Below are 21,943 nucleotides of genomic sequence, written 5' to 3' on the forward strand. Positions count from 1 at the left end.
GATAAGAACTAGAAAAGCAATCTTCACTGGCTAGGCTATGGCTCCAGGTTGAGGCCCCGGTATCCCACATCCGGGGGAGGTGCGGTTCCTCCTTTTTGTGACTTTTCATCGCCATGGCCCGGACGTGGACCCATCAGTGGGGGTTTCATTGATGGACCAATCACTGGACAGAATGCTATTGGGTACCCTCACAGGTAAACTTGCTAAACTTGTTGATGCCATAGTAAACAACATATCCAGTAAGTTAGCATTTATTTATCATACAGTAGCTAGCCAGATACTAGCTCGTCTGTCTCCAGATGCAGTAGCTAGCTAGATACTAGCTCATCCGTCTCTAGATATAGTAGCTAGCTAGTTAGCTACCTAGATAGATACTAGCTCTTCCGTCCGTCCATCTCTAGGTATAGTAGCTAGTTAGTTAGCTAGCTAGCTAGACACTAGCTCGTCCTTCCGTCTCTAGATACAGTAGCTAACTAGCTAGATACTAGCTTGTTCGTTTGTCCGTCTCTTGATACAGTAGCTAGTTAGTTAGCTACCTCGGTAGATACTAGCTCGTCTATCTGTCCGTCTCTAGATACAGTAGCTAGCAAGTTAGCTAGCTTGTCTGTCTGTCTGTCCGTATCTAGATACAGTTGTTAGCGAGATAGCTAGCTAGCTAAATACTAGCTCGTCCATCTCTAGATGTAGTAGCTAGCTAGTTAGCTAGCTAGCGAGATACTAGCTAATCTGTCGGTCCGTTTCTAGATACAGTAGCTAACTAGTTAGCTAGCTAGTTACACGACTCGTCTATCCGTCTGTCCATATCTAGATACAGTAGCTAACTAGGTAGCTAGCTAGTTAGATGACTCGTCTATCCGTCTGTCCATATCTAGATACAGTAGCTAACTAGTTAGCTAGCTAGTTAGATGGCTCATGCGTCCATCTTTCTGTATCTAGATACATTTGCTCACAGATCTCCTCTGGAACAGCTAGCTAGCTAGCAGATTAAAGACACACAATGTTAGGAATAAGAGTGTTTGGTGCCCCTAGTGGCTGAAGGATTGCATTAGATAAATTGGACAAATAAACAAAATGTGTGTCCTCAGAGGAATTGAGGTCCAATTAGCATGTAGCGTCGTTTACAGGACATTAATAGGCCAGCAACGTGAAACATTGGTAAACATTTATGGCCCTTTTTAGTCAACTTTTCCACATTTGTCACGTGAATGTGGTTTGATGTTTCATATTTTGTCCACATCTCATATGTCATCCACGGAGTCGGAGGCAGGCTGGTTGGTAAAGAGAAGGTCAAAAGTCCCGTCATGTGTCTCCTGTTACCGTGTGACACATCTTAACCCCGCCTTGTTCCCTTTCACAATCTTCCTTTCTGGATGTGGTCTAAATGCACCTGCCCCCCGCGGTCCCCTGCTTCATGGTGCTCGTTTGGAAAGGCAACATTCATTCCCAATTGTTGTAAAAACAAAAAGTTTATAAAGTATTTGAAGAAATCCACCCTTGTGTGTATTATTCGATGTCTGTAGGACGTCCAGTAGACGGAATAGAAATTGTTGGATTAGTTTTGTTATTTGGAATCTTGTTGGTGTCGCCCCCTGCTGGACCTGAGCGACATTGCATAAATAATATCTTTCCTGCAATCCTGTTTGGCAAAAGCTTTTCAAAGTGGCCACTGTTTCATGAGTTAAAATCATATTAAAAACACACATATTAAAAACACACATAACCCCTCCCCCAAAGAAAGGTGTAATGTAAAGAGCAAAGGCTGAAATGGCTAAAACATGGTGATGAAGAACATGGACATGAAGATGATGGAGCTGGAAAACATGGAGACAGAGGACATGGAGAAGGAGGACATGGATGTGAAGAACACGGAGATTGAAGAACATGGAGATGGAGAACAAAGAGAAGGAGGACATGGAAAAGGAGGACATGGACATGAAGAACACGGAGATCGAAGAACATGGAGATGGAGAACATGGAGAAGGAGGACACGGAGATGGAGAACATGGAGATGGAGGACATGGAGATGGAGAACATGGAGATGGAGGACATGGAGATGGAGGACATGGAGATGGAGAACATGGAGAAGGAGAACATAGAGAAGGAGAACATGGACGTGAAGAAAATGGAGGAGGAGAACATGGAGAATGAGGACATAGAGATTGAAGAACGCGGAGAAAAAGAACATGGAGATGGAGAACATGGAGAAAGAGAACATGGACGTGAAGAACATGGAGAAGGAGAACATGGAGAAGGAGGACACAGTGATTGAAGAACATGGCGAAGGAGAACATGGAGATGGAGGACATGGAGCTGAAGAACATGGAGATGGAGAACATGGAGATGGAGGACATGGGGCTGAAGAACATGGAGATGGAGAACTTGGAGATGGAGGACATGGAGATGGAGAACATGGAGATGGAGAACATGGAGAAGAAGGACATGGAGATGGAGAACATGGAGAAGGAGGACATGGAGATGGAGAACACAAAGAAGGAGAACATGGAGAAGGAGGACATGGATGTGAAGAACACGGAGAAGGAGAACACGGAGGAGAAGGAGGACACTGAGCTTGAAGAACATCTGCACACATTGTATGAATTGAGTCTTGAATGTTGTCTTTTCCAGAGGGACTTTTGCACAGAGCCCCAGAAGCAACGAGCGGCGTCACGCCGTGCGAGCGCAACCATCAGAGGCGACGGCCACGACCCGCGGCGCCACTCTGTTGCGGCGGCAGGCGAAGAGCCAGGACGGCCCGGTGTGGCGGTGGCGCTTGGACAGCAGCACGTAGAGGACGGGGTTGAGGCACGGGTGGAGGTACTGGAGGAGCGTGCAAACGAAGTAGAACAGCTCCCACGCTCGGCCGTGGCGGTAGAAGCCCAGGTAGACGCACAGCTCCAGCACGTATCCGGGGAGCCAGCACGCCGAGAAGGTGGCGGCGGCCAGCAGGACGATGACGGAGGCCCGGCGAGTGTTCCTGGCGCTGGACACGGACATGACCGGACTCTTGTGGAGGAAGAGAGCCAGGCGGATGGAATTCCAGGCGATGACCAGCATGGGGACCAAGTAGAAGAGCACAAACTGACTCAGCACCACCTGGTAGTGATGCTCGTGGATGGTGGGAAGGCAGAAGGTGAAGTCCACCGGGCCGGCGTTCAGGCTCTCTTTGGTGGCAAACATTCTCAGAGGCAGGCTGGTGAGGAAGCTCAGGGCCCAGACCAGAACAAACATGAAGATCACCAGGTCCATCCCGGGAGGCTGGTAGGGGTTGGTGATGATCATGGCCCTGGCCACGGAGACGGCGCACAGCGAGTAGGTGCTGGCCGCCAAGCTGAAGGCCAACATGAACTGGTAGATCTTACAGGAGACGTCGCCCAGAGGCCAGGAGTTGCTGACGGCCGAGTGTAAGGTGAAGGGGATGAGCAGCAGGGTGAGGAAGTCGGCCAGGGACATGCTGAGCAGGAGGACGTCCAGGCGGTTCTTACGCAGCGTTTTGTACTTGGCGAACAAGGAGAAGACCAGCAGGTTGGCGCTCAGTCCCACGCCCAGGATCACGCCGCAGGTGCAGGCGAACACCAAGCCGTACGTGTTGGGAACCAACATGTTACCCGACACCTCAACGCACCTGAAACATGACACAGCACGCCTAGAAATGGACTTATATACGCTGCTTATATATGCATTGGTTCTCTAACGCATACCCTCACCTGGGTGCTGGAGCCTATCCCGGCTAGACAAACAACCATTCACACTCACATTCATACCTATGGACAATTTGGAGTGGCCAATTAAGCTAGCATGTTTTTGGAATGTGGGAGGAAACAGGAGATAATCTGTTTTCAAATGACCCTTGTTATGCGCTAAGGATTTTTTGGTCACAATATTTTTTTTAGTAGCATCGTAAAATGTACTTCATAAAACAAGCTCAGTCGAGTAGCTAGATCTAGTAGATAGATACATGAATACAAATTTGGAGTGGCCAATTAAGCTAGCATGTTTTTGGAATGTGGGAGGAAACCGGAGAAAACCCACTCATGCACGGGGAGACACGCAAACTCCACACATGGCCAAGGGTGGAATCGAACTCGGGTGTCCCAGCTGTGCAGCCTTTGAAATGAACATCTCTTTCATGTTGGGTATAATCTGTTTTCAGATGTCACAATATTTTTTTTAGTAGCATTGTAAAATGTACTTCATAAAACAAGCGCGGTCTAGTAGCTAGATCTAGTAGATAGATACATGAATACAAATTTGGAGTGGCCAATTAAGCTAGCATGTTTTTAGAATGTGGGAGGAAACTGGAGAAAACCCACTCATGCATGGGGAGAACTCCACACATGGCCGAGGGTGGAATCGAACTCGGGTCTCCTAGCTGTGTGGCCTGCTTTTGAAATGAACATCTCTTTTGTGTTGGGTATAATCTGTTTGCAAATATCACACTATTTTTTATTAGCATGGTAAAATGTACATAAGACAAGCAGGGCCTGCATATAGATACATGAATACATATGAATGAATGAATGAATCCAAATCACTCACCATCATCAGTCTTTCATTGAGCCAAAGGTCTGGAGTCGTCCTCCTCCGTCCTCACCTGAGCTGGCGTCCATCCCCGTCGAGGCGGCGGCGTCATCTGGGCCTGCCTGAGCGTGTGCTAAGTGTTAAACGGGAAGAGCAAACATCGCCGGGTGTCATCGGTTCCGGATGAGCGGCTCCTCTTCTTCCGTTGGGCTCTTTGGATTGATTTTCCTTCTTTATCAGCTCTTCTACGCCGTTTACGACGGCGTGGCAGCTAATGGCCCACGCCGCTGCTCTTAGCGCACCCTGGAGCTGGCCGTGATGCATTCAATGTCCCTCCAAGGGGACGCAAACTGCCTGCTGCTGAAAAGTCAACATGTAGGTAAAAGGGTCAAAATGCAGTATACTGTATTAGTACTGTAATACTGTATTACTGCAGTGTGGGAGCACTTAAAGGTGTGTTCAAGGACCATCAAACAGACTAGAACTATTCACTACTGGTATCGAACATGAAAATACTAGGGTGTTTCAAACAGAAGATCATTCTTTAAAGGGTTTGCCGTCTTTTCTGACCGACTGTATGGATGTGTAAGAATGTTCGATTCCGGTGTTAAACCATGCCAACGCATCAGATAATTAGCTTTGCCCTGAAACAAGTATGGGATGGCACCGAACGCTCCGTTTTACAGAGTTCTACTGTTTATGTTTTACAGAGTTCTACTGACGTTGATGCAATCCAGACTTTCTTATACGGGCTGCAGATTTCCTGCAGTCAGTGGACAGAGCCTTGAGGGACACCGGAAATGATTGGTGGGCATGAGGATTTGATCGAGTGAACGGTTGGACAAGTAGAAATAAAGCTATTGGAGGGCTGTGCCGGAAAGTGGGGTCCTCGGGAGCCCTTGAGAGCGTGACCAATCACAGCAGAGTAGCTCGGCTGGGGGTGGAGTAAATTTAACCGACCGTTTGCACGCAAGGCAAGATTAGACGCTGAGTCCAGAAGATCTAGAAAGCTTTGTGTGCTGCTTATGTTCAAATCCTCTACAACACATTTTGTAACAACATTTAGCAGTCAGCGTTTAAGCGAGCAACTTCCTAAACTAAAAATATAAATGATCTCTACTTTGTACTAACCTGTGGCACAAAATAAAGAAGACAATCCACCATGACTTGATGTATTTTCACCCTCAGGTTTATTCTTCCTCTGTGGTTTTGTCACCATCGCTACTAGCACCCCCTAGTGGACCTTGCGGTATTACACCCAAACACCAACAATGGAGATTTGCTTATTTTAGAAAACAAACATTATACAAAAAATAGTAGGGTGTCTTTTTTTCTTTTACGACTGAATTTGATATGTATGACATGAACTATTACTACTCTTAAATACTCTAAACATATTTATGCCTTTTAAAGCATGTTACCTTATCTTTTATGTACCTTATAAATGCACCTTTCCTTCATGAAATGTACAAATGAAAATTCCTAAAATAGGGCAAAATGTAAAAAATTTAAAAATGTAAAAATACATATAATATAAATTTAAAATACATAGAAATTAATCAATATATGACAGTAAATATTATTTGATTACAATACTCTAACTATTAATTCGAAATCTCATAGTTTTTGAATGTTTAATATGAGCTGCGATTTGTCCTACTTTTTTGACAGTCCTTGAATGCACCTTCTATGGGTCTCTGATGTATGGATATTGGGATGAATGGATCCAGGGTCAACATTTTTTTCTTTTTTATGCACAATTTATGCATTCCCAAATAGTATCAGCATTTGGGAGCAAATATGAGCTGAAAGAAAAAGGGGGAAAATACATCCATATAATATCTATATATATATCTATATATAAATTTGTCTGATACTCAGTTTGTCTTTCTTTCTCAAATGACCCTCTAAATATTTCTATTTTGTTGCAATTTTTCGTGACTGAAAAAGAATAATGAGCCCCCCCCTCCCGGCCAATCATCCATGAGAAGCGGGGGCATGACAAAGAAAAGCCCCACAAAGGTTCCTTATGACTACAATTTTAATGCGTGATGAATGAAGAATAATGAAGATGAATATACATCAATAAGCTTTCAGTGCACGTCAAGAACAGGAAATGACCGTGAGAGTCCCCGACTTGGACTACGTTCTATAAAAATATAAACTATATGCCGTGGTGGGGGTGGGTCGGATGGGTGGATGGGTTGGATGAGGCATCCAATAAATTACATGACATGGTGGGAGATCTTTGGCGGGCAAAGGCAAGCAGGACCATGGAGACCAAACGGCGACCACAAAAGAACCTCCATGTCCGTGGAAGGAAGTAAAGTGCATTATGGGATCGAGTCAGCAGCACCACAATACATTCACAAAATAAATATTGACTTTCAAACAGGAAATAAATTATGACGGCTTGTTCAAGGTCATGGTTGTGAAGGTCATCCAAATAAATACGGCGCTAAGAGGAGCTGGTGGCTTTTGGCGTTTGGCGTTTGCCCTCCAAAAAATGCAAACCAAATCTAAAACGTAAGCAAAAGGCCCAAAATGAGCCCCGGTTGGGGTCAGTGTCTTGGTGCGGTCTCAGACCGAGCGGGCCCGCCTCCGCTTCTTGTCCCCCTCCCGACGCCGACCCAGCCGGGCCTTTTTTTTCCTCTTGGTCGCGACCTTCAGCGGTTGGTCCTTGTAGGCCAGCGCCTTGTTGGTCTCCTGCGGGAGGTTTGGGCCCTCCTGGTCCGGCCGTAGACCGTCGGGGAGGTTCTTGGTGGCGTCCGGGGGTTTCTGGAGGTGGAAGTCGTTCCCGCTGAAGTTCGGGCTCCTGTTTTGCACGGGCGGCGCCCGCTCGTCGGCTGTGTGCACCTCATCCAGCAGCTCCTGCAGCCAGAGTCGGCGTTTGAACTCCTGCATGGTGCGACCTTTGTCGTGCATCAGCTGGGCGTGGCTTACTGACCGCCTCCTGTCATCAGAGAGTGACGGCGTCATGAAAAAGTCACATTTCAGCACTTAGTTAAGTTTGACTGTCTGGATGCATGTGAGGATGTCATTGCAGGTGCGGCCAGTAGGGGGCAGCATAAACAAGATCATTAAACTCAAGCCTACACTAAAAGTTCCTGCTCATGCATGGACCCTCTATTATTATTATGATTATTATTTCAATCTCATTTCTGGCAACTTTGACATATTCCTTCCTCAACAAGGTTAAGAAGGCAAAAGGACGCTTACATTCGGCTGGCGAGGGCATCAAGCGGACTCCCGTAAGGCGTCGCCGGGGAACACAGCAGGAACACAGCCAGACTCCACTGATGAAGCAAGACCACGGAGCACATCCTTCCAGCCTCAAACCTGCAAAACATTCTTATTAAAATTCCTTTTGGAGCAAAATCATCTCCCACGACTCCGACTGTCAATCACGAAGAAGAATGCCACTCACATGCTGACTTTCCACTCGCCAAAGATCCTTAAAAGTTGACCTTGATGCTGACACAGGAAACGTGTGGGAACAAGGTGGCCAGGTTAGAACTTGAGCGTGTATCCATTGGTCTGAAGGCGGCCCGGGGAAATCCCCCTCCAGTCTTTAGCATTCATTTGCCTCCCAACAGTGCGGGGGCTATTTATTCCCCCCCCCCCCCCGGCGTCCCAATAAAAAGCAAGACCAAGAGATAAAGATAGTCGAGTCGGCCAGCAGCAGGGATGCCAGTAAGACCAGTAGCAGGATCGTTGCAGCCCACCAGCTGCTCCACAGTCCGAGGTGGTCTCATGAAGAGCGGAGCATCTTCTGTGGTGGTCCGCAAAGCAAAGCAGCTTCTAAGAGGCTTTTTCACTCTGAGTCAGCCTGTGTCTGACGGGAGAGGGGAGGGCGGGAGCGAGCGGGATGGGATGGGGGACTCCAAACTTTAGGGTTTGAGGATGCAGGCACCACCTCGTCTCCTACGACCCACCCTCTCCATCCTCCAGCCCCCGCCTCCCTTCCCGTCCCTTCACCTTCACTGTGGTGGGAGTCTCCTAAGAAGTCTTGGAATTTAAGGTCCGGATCTCCTCATCTGCTAGCGTCACCTACAGTAGAAGACATGCTCCTCCATATTGAGAGGAGGCAGATGAAGTGGTCCTGGACCCCTTTCTGGGGAGGTTCCGGTGCGCATTGGACTGGTTGGGGGCCTTGGAGAAGACAGGAAAGTCTGGACATTCCTGCTTGGGATGCTTAGATTAGCTCACATTAGGATGTTGGGTATAATCTCTTTGCAAATACAGTAAAGTCTCGTTATATCGATATTGTTAGCAGTCGGAAAAAATATCGATATAACCGGACTGTCGATATATCCAATCCTGCGCCGAACTGCATTAAAAGTAGGCAATAATGCACTCGACATTGTTCTATACCATAGAACAATGTCGAGCAGCTTAAATCAATCTTTGCTTAAGGATTTCAATACCAAAAAAGAACACGGCGAACGGCTGCTTCCAGTCAACTTTATTTTTCACACTTCCACCACCAGAGCGCAGCACACACACCGATTCCCGCACTTCCTGGTTCACAGGTCATGCTCAACCCGCCCCACATAGCTGGCCAAACACATGCCTGCAACAGAAGAACCAACTGCGTTCGTGGTTTCTCTCGTGTGTATAGAATCTATACACCTGAGAGAAACCACGAACGCCAGCATGTACATATGAAAAACAGTGATTATTGCAAGCGAAGATATCTGAATACAACACAATTAAATACATGTACTTGTACGCTTGTGTCTTCGTTGGAATAGGTGTGTATGCTATGTCAGTTGGAACTAATTATATCATAAAAGACTAGAAATTTGCCGGGAAATGAAAATAGTATCGTAATAAGCAGTAATTCGTTATAACCGATATCGATATAACGAGACTTTACTGTATCACAATATATTTTTATTAGCATGGTAAAATGTACTTCATAAAACAAGCACGGTCCGTAGATAGATACATGAATACTAATTTGGAGTCGCCAATTAAGCTAGCATGTTTTTGGAATGTGGGAAGAAGCCGGAGATGATCTTTTCTCAAATGCACTAAGGATTTTTTGGTCACAATACTTTTTTTAGTAGCATGGTAAAATGTACTTCATAAAACAAGCACAGTCTGTAGATAGATACATGAATACTAATTTGTATTGGAGAATACAAATTTGGAGCCTTGGAGAAGACAAGGAAGTCTGGGCATTCCTGCTTGGGATGCTTAGATTAGCTCCGATTAGGATGGATGGATGAATGGAAGGGTCTGAATCCTGTGGCGACAACCAGGATGGAACCAGGATTGAACCAGGTTCAAACCAGGTTTGAACCAGGAATGAACCAGGCTTGAACCAGGTTTGAACCAGGTTTGAATCAGGTTTGAACCAGGCTTGAACCAGGCTTGAACCAGGTTTGAACCAGGTTTGCACCAGGAATGAACCAGGCTTGAACCAGGTTTGAACCAGGTTTGAATCAGGTTTCAACCAGGATTGAACCAGGAGCAACTCCACGCAGGGCGATGATCAGCTCTACTGTAATACTGTGGATCATGAATGACAGGTGTGTAACCACGAAGGTAACCATGTGTTACCGTATGGGGGGGGGGGGGGGGCGTGTTTAGTCCAAAGTACACAGCAAGGCCTCAACCACATTCCCAGGGTAGAAGGACCCCAACCTCAGAGAAAGCCCACCCACAGCCTCCCACTGGGCAGCATTCACTTTGAACATCTCCACCATCACCACCACCATCACCATCACCATCACCACCAACACCACCACCATCACCACCACCATCACCATCACCATCACCATCACCACCAACACCACCACCATCACCACCACCATCACCACCATCACCATCACCACCAACACCACCACCATCACCACCACCATCACCACCATCACCATACCATCGACTCCACACTACAACATTTCATAATTTTTAAATATTTGTTATTAAAATATATGATGCTCATTTAAAGGGGACCTATTATGCTTCTTCCACTTTTCTGACCAATAAATGTATACATTAAATACCAATAAGTTGAATTTGTTTGTAAAATTTGAGGAAAACGCTTGCCCTAAAAAATGTAAGTAATGAAATGATAATAGATAGATAGATAGACTCCCTTTATTGTCATTGCACAAAAACACAGTAGTGAAATTGCCAACGAAATGTCGTTGCCTGGCTCCCATATAATAACATAATAATAATTTATGCAAAAATTGCACAACCATTAAACTTAAAGTTCATTAGAATCAACATCAAGTTGATTTAACTTACAATTGTTTGTAAAGTCTGTTGTTTTGTATAATTATTTAACTTAATATCTTAAGTTCATTACAATAAATCTTAAGTTGATTTAAATTAAAATTGTTTGTAAAGTCCATTCTTTTGAATAATTATCTAATTTAATATCTTTGAATACAACAAAATATGCGCATTTTTATGTAAATCCAACAGTTTTAGGTCTAAAACTGTAATTTTGTAGACTCCGATAAAGTTAGCGGCACAAACCGGAAGTGTTTGGCAGGATTAGTATCGGCCAATTTCAGTCCTGGATGATCGGCATCGGAATCAGCAGCATCGGAGAATTCCCGATGTTTTAGCCCAGAATCGATTTATGGCCATCAATCCCTCCCACAGCGAAGAGAGCGAGAGCGCTGATGTTTGGGCGTCGACCATAAGACATGACAACGGAACATTCCCGTCATGTCAGCAGCATCATGACAGCTCCGGAAACTGGGCCCCCATCCTATCCAGTACCAGTCACCGCGTGGAACCTCAGCAGCCTTTCCTGAATGAATGAGTGTTTTTAGTGTTTGTTTGGTGTGTCATGGCGACCGCCACCTACTTCATGCTCCTTGGGATTAATATGACTAATATGCTTTTTCATAACTGTAGCGTGAAGCCAACCACTCTGCGGTCAGCTAATATCTACCACGGCGTTCCTGATCGCTACAATTAGAGCTCCTCTGCTTTTCAACGGGATTGGCCTTCGGATGAAAGGTGCCAATTCCAGGACCCGCTGGGAGCACTGGTACGGAAAGCCGGCCCCCTTTTTGTTGCTTTTTTGGAAACCACCTTTCAGCATCTTCACCAACACCTTGTTAGCGGGATATGGAATTGCACCATTTTCACTGTTTTCTCCCGACTTATTTAGAACCTTTTCATTCTCATCCATGCGGTCCGGTTTTGGGAACACCTGCACAAATGAAAGGAGATCCCGTCCATAAGTACATAACAAATACTAGCCTTCTCTTTTAAAGGTGACTTTACTCAGGGGCTTGCATTTTACACGGCTGGAAAACTGCAAGGATTATTTTAAGTGGACGTTGTTATGAATTATGTTATGGTGGGAGGAGTCAGTCATTCACAGGAAGTCAGTCATTCATTCATCTGCTGTAGTTTGGGCACACCGCTGCTTTTACCTATTAAACGTGTTGAAAAAAGGCTTCAAATATGCTAAATATTTGGATTGTGCACGGTGGCAGCTGTTATTAATAACCGGTGGGAGGAGTCATCATGCTAATAACGTGACATAAATAATGTCATGTTATTGTGTGTGTGCGTAAAAAAAGGTTTTGACTTGGTGGATTATTTCAAGTTGCTTGATTTTGGTGAAAGGTTGTCATTGATAACTGGCAGGCGGTGCCTTGGCATTAAGTCAATGATAAATCCTCTAAATGCATGTGATGCACTTCCCAATGCTGGCTTCAATCAATAATCAATTCATCCATTTTTCCTTCATTCACCATCCATCTAATCATCCATCCATTTATTGCTTCATGTATTCATTTAATCATTCACCCATTCACTCATTCATTTCTCCATCCATTCATTCATGTATTCATCCACTCATCCATCCATTCATCTTTCCATTCTTTTCTTCATCCATTCATCCATCTCCTCATTCAGCTATTCATCTAGTCATTCTTTCATCTATTCATCCACCCATCCACCCATTCATTCATTTATTCATACACTCGTCCTACCGTTCAGCCTTCCATTCATTCCTTCATCTATTCATCCATCCACTCATTCAGCCATCCATCCAGCCATCAATTTATTAATTCACATCATTCATTCCGTCTTCCATCCAATCATCCATCCACTAATTCATTCATTCATCCATTCATCCATTCACGAATCCATCCATCTATTTATTCATCCATCCATCCATGCCTTCATCCAGTCATTCACCCATCTATCTATTTATTCACTCATTCATTCATCTATCCATCCATTTATTCATCCATCCACTCATTCAGCCATCCATCCAATTTATTGATTCACATCATTCATTTCATCTTCCATCCAATCATCCATGCACTAATTCATTCATTCATCCATTCGTCCATCCACGAATCCATCCATCTATTTATTTATCCAGTCATCCATGCATCCATCCAGTCATTCATCCATCCATCTATTCATTCACTCATTCATTCATTCATCCATCCATTTATTCATCCATCCACTCATTCAGCCATCCATCCAATTTATTGATTCACATCATTCATTTCGTCTTCCATCCAATCATCCATCCACTAATTCATTCATTCATTCATCCATCCATTCATCCATCCACGAATCCATCCATCTATTTATTCATCCAGTCATTCACCCATCCATCTATTCATTCACTCATTCATTCATTCATTCAATGCTGGCTTGACCAAGGCCTCCTTCAGGGAGAAGAACATCCCATCCATCTTCCCATGATTGACATCCCATAGAGGACATTTGGGGATGGTTAGCAAGGGAAGTTGATCAAAACGGCCATCAGGTCCAGACAGTTGATGCCCTTGGTGAAGCCATCTTGGACCAACGTTCCCATTGGCCTCCTGGAAGAATGCCCAAAGCCCTTTGGGAAGTGATGAAGGAGAACGGTGGAGCTACTCGTTTATGACTAGGCAGTGGTTGCTATGAAGAACTGGCGAGGGAAGATCATGGTAGTAACAATGCGCCCGTGCATGGTGCTGGTCACCATTAAGACCATTAAGTCTGTGAACACACCAGTTCACCCAAACGGGACTTGAGGTGTCAAGTGTGTCCAAACATGGAAGAGGTTGTCCTTTCAGGTAAAAAAAAGTGATGAGTCAGCATATTTCCATCAAGTTGTCTGGTATGCCTCCAAGTAGTAATACTGCACTAATTGTCCATAAAAATACCACACACACTGAACAGGAAGTGACGAGTCGCCTGCTGGCTTGGGATCAAATCTTTGAAGGCTTCAAATGAATAAGCTGCATTGAAAGCTTAGCAGTAACGTGGTTACTCTTTCTCCAGGCCATATTTCATAACCTGCATCCATAAAACACATCAATTATGGACGCATGGGGGGACCATTGGGAGAATGGATGCAGACTCAGGACGAGGCTTTGGTTGGATGTGAATGGACAGACACCTTCAGAATGTGTATGCAAATGGACAGACACCTCCATGATGTGTATGTGAATGGACAGACACCTTTATAATATGTTTATGTGAATGGACAGACACTTCCATAATGATGGGGGGTTGAGGGGGGGTTGAAAAATCGCATTTCCTGGCAGGTGATGGTGGATGAAAGGGAAGTCAGGAAAGCTGATTGGGATTCATGCTGGATTGGCCTCTTTCATCCTTGCAGCCATCATTCCTTCATTCTTTCACTCATCCGCTTATTCATTCATCCATTCATCTGTTCATCCATTCATTCATCAACTCATCCGTTTATTCATCCATGTATCCATTCATTCATTTATGTATTTATTCATTCTTTAATTCATTTATTCATTCCTCCACACATCCATTTAATCATTCAGCCATCCATTCATTTATTCATTCTTTAATTAACCTATTAATTCATTCTTTAATTCATCAACTCATCCATTCATTCATTCATCAATTTATTCATCTATTTTATTCATTCATTTTTTAATTCATCAATTCATCAACTCATCTATTTATTCATCCATTCATCAATTCATCCTTCCATTCTTTTCTTCATCTATTTATTTATTCATTCATTCATCAATTCAACAACTCATCCATTATTTATTTATCCATCCATCCATTCATTCATTTATTCATCCACTCGTCCATCCATTCCTTCTTCCATTCTTTTCTTCATCTATTTATTAATTCATTCATTCCTTCATCTATTCATCCATTACTCTTTCAGCCATCCATCAATTTATTGATTCACATCATTCATTCCATCTTCCATCCAATCATCCATCCATTTATTCATTCACTCATTCATTCATTTGTCCACCCATTTATTCATTCACTCATTCATCCATCCATCCCTCATCCAGTCGTTTGTACATCCATTTCTTCATTCATTCTTCCATCCATCCATTTATTCATTCACTCATTCATTCGTCCATCCAGCTATTCATTCCCTCATTCATTCATCCATCCATCCATTCAGTCATTTGTCCATCCATCTATTCATTCATTCTTCCATCCATCCATTTATTCATTCACTCATTCATCTATCATATCATTCATTATGTCTTCCATCCCATCATTCATTCATTCATTCATTCATTCATTTTCTACCGCTTTTTCCTCACGAGGCTCGCGGGGGGTGCTGGAGCCTATCCCAGCTGTCTTCGGGCGAGAGGCGGAGTACACCCTGGACTGGTGGCCAGCCAATCACAGGGCACATATAGACAAACAACCATTCACACTCACATTCATACCTATGGACAATTTGGAGTGGCCAATTAACCTAGCATGTTTTTGGAATGTGGAGGAAACCGGAGTACCCGGAGAAAACCCATACATGCACGGGGAGAACATGCAAACTCCACACAGAGATGGCCGAGGGTGGGAACCATCCAATCATCTATCCACTAATTCATTCATTCATCCATTTGTCTATCCACGAATCCATCCATCTATTTATTTATCCATCCACGCATTCAGTCATTTGTCCACCCATCTATTCATTCATTCTTGCATCCATCTATTTATTCATTCACTCATTCATCCATCATATCATTCATTACTTCTTCCATTCAATCATCTATCCACTAATTCATTCATTCATCCATTTGTGCATCCATTTATTCATCCATCCATCCATCCATGCATTCATCCAGTCATTCATCCATCCATCTATTCATTCACTCATTCATTCTTCCATCCATCCATTTATTCATTCACTCATTCATCCATCCATCCATGCATCCATTCACTCATCCATCCATCCATCCATCCGTCCATCCAAGTCATGCGTCATGTGGTTGCAGCATCTCAGAGAAGAAGTCCTATCTTGGAAGGCCAAGCATTAAAGTCTACGCGATACTCACTCGGACTCATTAGGACTCACTAGGACTCACTAGGACTCATTAGGACTCACTAGGACTCACTCGGAGTCACTAGGAGTCACTAGGACTCCTTAGGACTCCTTGGGACTCCTTAGGACTCCTTGGGACTCCTTGGGACTCCTTGGGACTCCTTAGGACTCCTTAGGACTCCTTAGGACTCCTTAGGACTCCTTGGGACTCCTTAGGACTGAGTGTCCTAAAAGCTGACCTTTGTTGTGGTGGTGAAGCTTGTATTTCTATCAATATGAAACGTGATGAATAAAGGATGAATAAAGGATGAATAAAGGATGAATAAAGGATGAATAAAGGATGAATAAAGGATGAATAAAGGATGAATAAAGGATGAATAAAGGATGAATAATCACACACTTTTGGTGTTCCTGCAGTGGAAAGTGGAAATTGTCTTCCACGTGTTAACATGCGTACATCCTGGCATCGCCTAACTGGTGTTTAGGGTTAGCCAAACACGGCCCCCACTGCCCCCACGCCCCCCCCCCCACCTCTTTGAATGGGAGCCGTGGCTGATATACGATCATCCTCCTCCTCCAACTTCCTTATTTACAACACAGCTTTTTCAGCCTTCACTATAAATGTCAGCCTGGTGGAGACGCCGAGTCGGGGAGGTCCTACCGGGACAAAAGCGTGTTGTCCAGACCGGGTCTGGGGTGCAGCTACATTAAATCATTATTTTGCAGACAGGAAATATCTGCCAATGCACATTTTGCCTGTGAAATATGTTGCTCAGATGAAATGATTCCAGCTGGGCAGAACTCCGCTCAACTCCGTTCAACTCCACTCCACTCAAATCCACTCAATTCCGCTCCGCTCCACTCACGTCTCAACGGGAGCTTTCAATCGGATTCAAGCCTCCTTTTTAGTTGGGTTTTCTTGGTCTTGGACACGGCCCCCCCTAGGTGATCCCCTTTTACACTCATCCACAACACAAAACATGCTGGCTCGCTCATTTCTATGTGAATGGACAGACACCTCCATAATGTGTAAGTGAATGGACAGACACCTCCATAATATGTAAGTGAATGGACAGACACCTCCATAATATGTTTATGTGAATGGACAGACACCTTCATAATGTGTATGTGAATGGACAGACACCTTCATAATATGTTTATGCGAATGGACAGACACCTTCATAATATGTTTATGTGAATGGACAGACACCTCCATAATGTTTATGTGAATGGATAGACACCTTCATAATATGTTTATGTGAAGGGATAGACACCTTCATAATATGTTTATGTGAATGGACAGACACCTTCATAATATGTTTATGTGAATGGACAGACACCTTTATAATATGCTTATGTGAATGGACAGACACCTCCATAATGTATGTGTGAATGGACAGACACCTCCATAATGTGTATGTGAATGGACAGACACCTTCATAATGTGTATGTGAATGGACAGACACCTTCATAATGTGTATGTGAATGGACAGACACCTTCATAATGTGTATGTGAATGGACAGACACCTTCATAATATGTTTATGCGAATGGACAGACACCTTCATAATATGTTTATATGAATGACAGACACCTTCATAATGTGTATGTGAATGGACAGACACCTTCATAATGTGTACATGAATGGACAGACACCTTCATAATATGTTTATGTGAATGACAGACATCTTCATAATGTGTATGTGAATGGACAGACACCTCCATAATGTGTATGCGAATGGACAGACACCTTTATAATATGTTTATGTGAATGGACAGACACCTCCATAATGATGGGGGTTTGACATTCATAATGTGGACGTGAATGGACAGACACCTTCAAAATGTGTATGTGAATGGACAGACACCTTCATAATTGGTTTACGTGAATGGACAGACATGTTTTTTAGTCTCTGTGCATGTGAATTTAATGATATATTTGTTTGAAAATGGAGAAACGGGCACCGACATGATGAATGTATGTAAATGGACAGACATGTGGATGACACGTGTGTACGTGAATGGACCGACAGACACAGACTAAGTCGGGGTTTGTAATCAGTAGACAGCGTGATGAATAAAAGCTAGATTCATAATGGTTCACAATGGTCCTCGCCAGCGTCTGGTGCCCCCCACCTCTTGTTTACCTGACCTCAAAGGCAGGACCCCTGCCAGCTGGATGTCTGGTGCAACCCCCCCGCCCCACACACACCCCTGTCCCCCTAACCCCCACACAGCCAACAGCGGTGCCCCCGACCCATCATCCAACACATTAGCATATACCTCAGCCAGGCTGCCAAGCTACACACGCTGCCCGCTCATGCAAAGACAGCTCTGTCTGGGGGAGGGGGGGCGGGGGCAATGGGGGGGTTGCTTGTGGATTATGATGGCATTTTACATGAGACATAAAAACCCACGCTGGTGTTTGTGGCCTTTGTGGCTTGCGGTGATGCGGTGGCATGGCCTGTGGAACACTTTGACTGCTGCCCCCACCCCCCGCCGTCAGCGTCAAGTGTTGAGAACACGCCACAAGGCAGCACGCGCCGTCTTTTACACGCTTGACAGGCGCTGAGGTTTTTCACACGCTCTCCATTTTTCCAAAAAAATTCGAAAGGGAAAAAAAAAGGCTGAGCAATCAATGGCAGCCTGATTGAGGAGGCCACACGCATGGCGCCGTGGCGCTAATGGCGGCAGCTAGCTATGCTAGCTATGCTCTGTTTGTTTACACGAGTTAAGAGCAGACTCAAATCATTAATGAGTGCTTTGCGTCCAGCGTGTAACCACAGCTAAGCCGGTGGGTCAACAAGGTTGGCCAGGCTAACCACCACCGCGTGTGTGTGTGTGTCTGTGTGTGTCTGCATGGAAAAATAAAGCATAAAGTTGAGTCATTATCATAATTTCTTTTGAATGTGCTCTTACATCATCCATAAACACTTTCTCTATTTAACTCTCTTTAACTCTATATGTAATCTATATGTACACATTGTATCTATATCTATATGCTCTAGATCTGTCCTTACACTGCAGATTATTTCCTACAGGCCAACATTCAAAATCATATTTTTAGACAGAATTGTACATCATTTGCCTGATAATATATATAATATAAAATGTATATGTGAATGGACAGACACCTTTATAATGTGTATGCAAATGGCCAGACACCTTCATAATATGTTTATGTGAATAGACAGACACCTTCATAATATGTACGTGAACGGACAGACACCTTCATAATGTGCATGTGAATGGACAGACACCTTCATAATGTGTATGCGAATGGACAGACACCCTCACAATATGTTTATGTGAATGGACAGACACCTTCATAATGTGTACATGAATGGAGAGACACCTTTATAATGTGAATGTGAATGGACAGACACCTTCATAATGTGTATGCAAATGGAAAGACACCCTCATAATATGTTTATGTGAATGGACACACACCTACATAATGGGTATGTGAATGGACAGACACCTCCATGATGTGTATGTGAATAAACAGAAACCTTTATAATGTGTATGTGAATGGACAGACACCTCCATGATGTGTATGTGAATGGACAGACACCTTCATAATGTGTATGTGAATGGACAGACACCTTCATAATATGTTTATGTGAATGGACAGACACCTTTATAATATGTTTATGTGAATGGACAGACACCTTCATAATGTGTATACAAATGGACAGACACCCTCATGATATGTTTATGTGAATGGACAGACACCTTCATAATGTGTATGTGAACGGACAGACACTTTCAAAATGTGTATGTGCAGGGTTGCTAATAGCCATTGGGAAACGTAATGCTAAAATGCTAAAGCTACTTATGAAAGAGACGTCCTTAAGAAAATCTTTTCTTGAGAAACTGATTTGGGATCCAACACAAATGTTAAAGCCGACATTTTAAGAAGATACATTGTGGTTTCTATGCAGTCGGCAGCGTGACCAACCACAGAGGAGTGGGTGTGTCTGGAGGCGGGCCCTGGAAGGAATACATTAAAACAGGCTGGTTTTGCGGGAACCACTAAATAAATAAAAAAATACCACAGAATAGGTGCAGATTCTGGAAGAACTATAAATGTTTGTGTGCTGGTTATTGTGTGTAGCTGCTCTATAGGAGTCCACAACTCAATACAAAGGGCTGGAAAATGAGCATAATAAGTCCCCTTTAAATAAAATCTAAAATAAACAAACTAGATATGGTGAAAAATACTTAAAACTAGTGAAATTATCTGTCTGCAAAATGAAAACGTACTATCCTCAAACTGACGGATGTGAAGTAAGTCCAAATTTATCTTCCAAGTAGGCCGACTATGGATACACGTAATAACTATAAAAGCAATCTTCACTGGCTAAATGTACTGCAAAAAAGGTCAGTAAGGATAATTCATAATGCCGCCTACAGAGAACATACTAACTCCTTATTTCTAAAATCACAAATACTTCAACTTGCTGATATAGTTTTTTTTAAAGGAAAGGAAGGCAGGAAGTGAACAAATGTAACAGTTACTGATTGTAAAAGTGCTATATATCACTATATTGACAGTTACTATGGTACCCATTATGTCATTCGGTATGTAACAAAAAAATTATACAATTTAAAAAATAAATAAATTAAACATTTTGAAGATAAATAAATAAATAAATAATAAAAAATAAATAAATACAAATTTAAAAATTTAAAAATTTAAAAATTTAAAAATTTAAAAATTTAAAAATTTAAAAATTTAAAAATTTAAAAATTTAAAAATTTAAAAATTTAAAAATTTAAAAATTTAAAAATTTAAAAATTTAAAAATTTAGGAAAACTTAGGAAAGCAGGAAGTGAACAAATGTAAGAGTTCTTCCTACTCCTTTTGGACATGTGGAACTGGGAACTGATTATGGGATGCACTCAATTGGAATCTGATGCATGTTCAAATGAAATAAAACCATTGCCATTACCATTACCATTACTATTACCATTACCATTACCATTACCATATGAAGGAATAATGACACACATAGTGTTTTGTTAGCACGGCAAAAAGGAAGAATATACCTGAGACATTTGAGTGACTATCTAAACAGTGGAGAAAAGCTTGAGTTGAACTTTCCAAATGTCTGTAATGTGTGCCCAGTGCCAAGAGCACTTCAGCGGCTCCGAGCTGATCCATTTACTTGAAATGAGCGTGTCTCTGCTGCTATCCTGCCAATTACAGTACAGCAACTTAGGCTTCTATTTATTTATCCATAGCTTATTTGAAATGGGCTGCAGGCTCGTCCTCCCCCGGTCGTCCCAGAAACATGCTGTCGGAGTTTGGCAGCGGGGACGCCCAAGCTGGATGCCGCTATAGATGTATTTGCGGGCCACCCGCTGCGGCGACTTCTGGAAACACTGAACACGTTCTAAAGTAGGAATAAAAAGTCATATCAAAGACTGCCAGCATGTAGAAAGAGTCGGAATACGCTAGTATCCATCCACCCATTGTCTGCTAGGGCTAGGTCGCGGGGCGGCAAGGAAGTCCAGACTTCCCGGTCCCTGACCACCAGGACACAAAGGCATTCCCAGACTTCACGCCTCTAGCATGTCCTAGGCCCCTTCCCTCCGAGGCATCCACACTAGCTAAGGGAAAAGGCCTCACCATCCTGCCACCACCACCGTGTTAACCATCCATCGGAGGAAGGGGCAAAACCTGCAAAGGGGATAGAAGGACAGTCTGCTCTGATTTAAGTAGGGTTGGTCGGGGACCTCGGGGGGCGACCACTGGGGCTGGGAGTTGGGGCAACATAGGATTTCGCACCAAGGTCATCAATGTGGCCGTTGCAGGAAAGACTCTATGTTCGACTCAATGTTACCATTATTTTGTCAACGGCTCAAAAAACCACATTATCACAAAGCTGGAACATCTCTTATGTAGCGCTAACATTTACGCGCCACAAGAACAGGGATCAAACCACGCCCCCAACCCGCCTGCCGACGGGTATAGCATTAAAAGTATGGTAATGGTAATGGTAATGGTAATGGTAATGGTAATGGTAATGGTAATGGTAATGGTAATGGTAATGGTAATGGTAATGGTAATGGTAATGGTAATGGTAATGGTAATGGTAATGTAATGGTCATGGTTATGGTAATGGTCATGGTAATGGTTTAATTTCATTTG

The 21,943-nt window shown here is 43.5% G+C and overlaps 2 protein-coding genes across 2 annotated transcripts; both read right to left on the reverse strand.

Moving 5' to 3' along the window:
• Positions 1-2,664: 2,664 nt before the first annotated feature.
• On the reverse strand, positions 2,665-3,600 carry LOC144898583 (galanin receptor 2a). Its single transcript, XM_078791046.1, has one exon. The coding sequence runs from the start codon at positions 3,598-3,600 to the stop codon at positions 2,665-2,667; it is 936 nt and encodes a 311-aa protein (XP_078647172.1).
• Positions 3,601-7,098: 3,498 nt separating this feature from the next.
• pthlhb (parathyroid hormone-like hormone b) lies at positions 7,099-7,841 on the reverse strand. The gene is made up of 2 exons (XM_078791018.1): positions 7,738-7,841; positions 7,099-7,471 (listed from the first exon to the last, which is right to left on the reverse strand). Exons 1-2 carry the CDS (start codon positions 7,839-7,841, stop codon positions 7,099-7,101), a joined length of 477 nt encoding a protein of 158 aa, XP_078647144.1.
• Between the last annotated feature and the right edge of the window lie 14,102 nt (positions 7,842-21,943).

The sequence above is a fragment of the Doryrhamphus excisus genome, linkage group LG6 (genome assembly GCF_037039965.1).
Source record: "Doryrhamphus excisus strain RoL-2023G ecotype Guam linkage group LG6, RoL_Dexc_Guam_v1.1, whole genome shotgun sequence".
NCBI lineage: Eukaryota > Metazoa > Chordata > Actinopteri > Syngnathiformes > Syngnathidae > Doryrhamphus > Doryrhamphus excisus.